The sequence below is a fragment of the Diplotaxodon limnothrissa genome, linkage group LG8 (assembly GCF_057381915.1).
Source record: "Diplotaxodon limnothrissa isolate DT_005_m linkage group LG8, D_limnothrissa_male_GT1.1, whole genome shotgun sequence".
NCBI classification, from domain to species: Eukaryota; Metazoa; Chordata; class Actinopteri; order Cichliformes; family Cichlidae; genus Diplotaxodon; species Diplotaxodon limnothrissa.
Window position 1 is genome coordinate 807,562 of NC_140603.1, and position 5,004 is coordinate 812,565.

At 40.9% G+C, this 5,004-nt stretch overlaps 1 protein-coding gene across 1 annotated transcript; it reads right to left on the bottom strand.

Moving 5' to 3' along the window:
- Nucleotides 1-2,272: 2,272 nt before the first annotated feature.
- Nucleotides 2,273-2,953, bottom strand: LOC146626084 (nanos homolog 2-like). The gene has a single exon (XM_085360305.1). The coding sequence runs from the start codon at nucleotides 2,951-2,953 to the stop codon at nucleotides 2,453-2,455; it is 501 nt and encodes a 166-aa protein (XP_085216431.1). The 3' UTR covers nucleotides 2,273-2,452.
- Between the last annotated feature and the right edge of the window lie 2,051 nt (nucleotides 2,954-5,004).

Here is a 5,004-nt window from a genome sequence, read left to right on the forward strand (position 1 = left end):
CACCAGAAAAATTCAAACGAAGCGGAGCACGGAGTTATACTATGAATGTTATGAACTATGAACTTATGCTAGCTAGCTTTATCCACCACCGATGCATCGTGGTAACGCTAGCTAGTTAGGCAAAAAGCCGTTTTTTACCAGTATACTAACTTGTATTCCCGACTGTGATGGTCGGTTTCTGGTAACCAGTTCTAACGTTGCGCAGGATAGCTAGCTAGCTTATAGCTAGCAGCTACAATCATGCAAAAATTAGGGGTGGCTGTCGACCCAGCTTAAATGGGGTTATTTTCTGCGATTTTGGCAATACAAATTATAAAAGCTTTTGTAACACACTTGGCTTTACTTACGTTTATTTTCAGATGAAATTAATCAAAGATGTGACATGATGTTTCCAGCAGCCATGCAGAATAAAAATGGGTCCCGGTCTATTTCTGGTGGGCGTGTTCAAGTGCAAATCACTTTGACTCAAATTAAAGATATTATCTGTTCAACATGAAAAGAAATATATGTTTTGAGAGAAATCAAAAACTTTGCGTTGCGATGTTCACAATCCTGTACTGACACTATGGGCACATTTTTAGAAATCTATTTAATTCCACAGAAAGGTTAGCCACTTTAGTGTTTCACTTGTGACCTATTTATAGCTCACTGAAGATGGTTTTAAAATGCAACAATGTTCGGAGATAGAGAGAAAAAAAAAAAAACTTTGGTGCAGGTGCAGGTGCAGTCTTTTATGTAGCTTTCTGGTGACCTTAAAAGAACCTTTACGAAGCCCGTTGACAGGCCTTTAATCGAATGATCGGTTGGTTGATTGATAACAGAAAAAAATGACACATAAGATGGACATAAAGGACTGAAAACACCAAGAGCAAAATATTGCATCGCACTCATTTATGTAGTTTATTTTTAGATTAGATAATTTTGCAAAATAACGCAGCAAAATAAATAATAAGAGCCGGGATGTGCAGACTATTTAGCACTGAAAAAACTCCGTCCATGTGAACAGAATCAGGTGTTACCTTACCTGTTGATTAAATATCAAGACTATTTAGCAATAAGCTTACTTTAAAGGCTCGTAATAGGTGAACTGTCTTGGTATAGTTGAGTCACGCAGAGTTCATGGTCCATGTTGTGTTACTTGTTGTTTGTGTGTGTGTGTGTGTGTCACCCGATGACCCCTGGCGCCGGAGCGTCTAGACTACATTAGAGATGTGTCACAGCAAAGAGCCGCACCTGCGCTCAAAGAGAGCACATACATAGAGGTGAGATGAGGATAAATGGATAGATGCGGTCCTTTTTCGAAGCTGAGCGCACAGTTGTATTTCCTGCACAATCACACACGAAGTGAGGCTGTGTTTATGCCGGTTATACCATGAATATACACCCTGCAGGCACCACTTGTTTGTCAAACTGTTTATGAAGCAAAAGTCACATTTCTGTTTATTTACAAAGCAAAAAGAAGGGGGGGAAAGAGGCGTAGGAGGGGGTGGAGCGTGCGCACTAGCATACCGGCGACGGCTGTTTCCTTTCACTAAAAGGAAAAAAATAATAAAATGTGTACTTCACGTTACGGTTGAAACTGGGGGTTTTTTTGTGTTTTTTTAATTTTTATTTTATAGAAACAATTTTTGCTCATAACCAATTGACAGGGGATTTCTTAAAATCACCCCGCAGTTCTTCAGCTGAGACACCTGAGTTAGAAAACACAAACACTGCAGCTGTCTTTGTACAAACTTGTACAAACTCTGTTTTGACCTTGTATACTGTATTTCCCCAGCCCCTCTATTTTGAAACTAAAACTATTGAACCTTAATTCAATTTCTCACTTCACATAATCGTTTCACTTTTGCCTTGAAGTGTTACTTTTAATTTAATTTAATTATTTTTTTATGACGCATGTTCTCTGGTGAGTTCAGGTACATCTGTAACTTCAAGTGGAAGAGTTGCATGTGAGTTAAAAATTTTCTATAATACCAAAAAAAAAAAAAAAAAAGACAAAATACTGACGTTTTTGTCGAATAATCTGTCTGACATGAGGGATAATATAGCATTTGCATTTTAACTAAAAGACTCGCGCACTGACACTATGGGCACATTTTTAGAAATCTATTTAATTCCACAGAAAGGTTAGCCACTTTAGTGTTTCACTTGTGACCTATGAAGTACCCCCGAAATTGTATCATATTAAACAACAACAACAACAATAACAACAACAATAAACACTCGAGGACTTTAAAGAGTTTAATTTTTTCCGAGGTTTGAGAGCGCTCACCCCGGCTCGGGGCTGCACAGATGTGATGGATGAGGGCTCCTTGCTGCAGACTGCAGCGGAGTGTTTGACAGTCAAACTTGAAACAGTCTTTGGAACTGAAACGGTCTCTGCCAACACGAACACATACCCCAAACAGTTCGGTAAATATGTACAGTTTCTCGCAGCTTCAGTTTTCAGCAGCTACCAGAACTTGCCTACCGTCTGCATCCTCCCAGCAGCCTCGCACTTCATCTGCGGGCAGTACTTGCGTGTGTGAGCGCTGTCACCGGTGGCTTCGCAGATCGGGCAAGTGTAGTTCCGGAGGACGGGGCAGAAAACTATCCCGTCGTCTGATTTGAGCTTGTGAGATAGGTACACCCTCGGAGTCTCCCCGTTCTGCTTGCATAAGCGGCAGTAGTCCGAGGATGAGGCGCTGCTGCTGGTGTCCGACGCGCTGCTGGTCGGACTGGACTGTGATGAGTTTTTGGAGGATTTCTTCCCCAGAGTGGAAGTGTGGACCTTACTCCAAGGGGGCGCTTGTCCCTTCTTTGGACGCTCGGTGTCTCGGTTATCAACCTCACGGTTGCTGCACAGTTTCTCGAACACTTGGCTCAGATTCATGTAGTCGTGCCACATGTTAAAGCTGTCCCCACCAGTGAGGATCGAGTTCTGGACCTCCAGTTGTCTCGGCATTGTGGTCATTTTTTGGCAGAAGTAAAACTGAGAGTGTGTTTGGAGCGCCTCATATTTATAGCTCACTGAAGAAGGTTTTAAAATGCAACAATGTTCGGAGATAGAGAGAAAAAAAAAAGAACTTTGGTGCAGGTGCAGGTGCAGTCTTTTATGTAGCTTTCTGGTGACCTTAAAAGAACCTTTACGAAGCCCGTTGACAGGCCTTTAATCGAATGATCGGTTGGTTGATTGATAACAGAAAAAAAGGACACATAAGATGGACATAAAGGACTGAAAACACCAAGAGCAAATATTGCATCGCACTCATTTATGTAGTTTATTTTTAGATTAGATAATTTTGCAAAATAACGCAGCAAAATAAATAATAAGAGCCGGGATGTGCAGACTATTTAGCACTGAAAAAACTCCGTCCATGTGAACAGAATCAGGTGTTACCTTACCTGTTGATTAAATATCAAGACTATTTAGCAATAAGCTTACTTTAAAGGCTCGTAATAGGTGAACTGTCTTGGTATAGTTGAGTCACGCAGAGTTCATGGTCCATGTTGTGTTACTTGTTGTTTGTGTGTGTGTGTGTGTGTCACCCGATGACCCCTGGCGCCGGAGCGTCTAGACTACATTAGAGATGTGTCACAGCAAAGAGCCGCACCTGCGCTCAAAGAGAGCACATACATAGAGGTGAGATGAGGATAAATGGATAGATGCGGTCCTTTTTCGAAGCTGAGCGCACAGTTGTATTTCCTGCACAATCACACACGAAGTGAGGCTGTGTTTATGCCGGTTATACCATGAATATACACCCTGCAGGCACCACTTGTTTGTCAAACTGTTTATGAAGCAAAAGTCACATTTCTGTTTATTCACAAAGCAAAAAGAAGGGGGGAAAGAGGCGTAGGAGGGGGTGGAGCGTGCGCACTAGCATACCGGCGACGGCTGTTTCCTTTCACTAAAAGGAAAAAAATAATAAAATGTGTACTTCACGTTACGGTTGAAACTGGGGTTTTTTTTGTTTTTTTAATTTTTATTTTATAGAAACAATTTTTGCTCATAACCAATTGACAGGGGATTTCTTAAAATCACCCCGCAGTTCTTCAGCTGAGACACCTGAGTTAGAAAACACAAACACTGCAGCTGTCTTTAACTCGCGAGGGCAGTCATGGACGCAAGACCTGCGTCTCATCACTGTGTGCGTGCTTTATTTATACTTCTCTGTGTGTCTGTGTGTGTGTGTGTGTGTGTGTGTGTACAAATACAACAGAGTTATTCTAAGAATTCAGAGCTGAGGTTCCCCTTTTTCTAAATCTGCATGTTCTTACAGTAAGAGGAAGCTGTAAGTTGTTTATCATACAAGAGTTTCATGTCAAAAGTCACGTAGATTTGCTTAGTGATAAATATTGTGTAAAGTGATAAATATTTTTTTGAAAACAAATTCTTTGAAGAAGTGTCCCTCACATCTTCCCACCTGCTTTCACTGCATAACAGCCCACCCTAGTGAGACAAGACCGAGTAAAAGAGCCTGAAAGGAGTTCAGAAGTGCCCTCAAGCACCAATTTTGCCCGCAAGCACCGCAAGATCCTTTGTTTTTCACAAAGATAACTGCTAGACTCCACGTACAGTGGTGAAGATGAAAATTTGCCACAGACCACAGCCACAGTCACGGTGTGACAAATAAAGCCAATAATTATTTCCCAGTTTGTTTGTTTTGTCAACAAATTGAGAAAATGTGTGTTTAATGAACTATTTGTACAATATAACATATATCAATAGGAGTACAAAAGGTCACAAAGGTCAAATAGTATTCTCAAGTGTAAGCTCAGTAATGGTCAAAATATTGCGTTTTTGTGACTGAAACTCATTCATGCATTTGTGTCATCACGCTTAGATTACTGTAATTCCCTGTTTACTAGCTTGGATAAATCATCTCTCTCTCGCCTCCAGACAATACAAAACGCAGCAGCCAGACTACTAACTCGCTCTACCAAGCGTGTTCACATCACTCCCATCTTATATTCTTTACATTGGCTCCCAATAGAGTTTAGAATTCGCTTTAAAATTCTTGT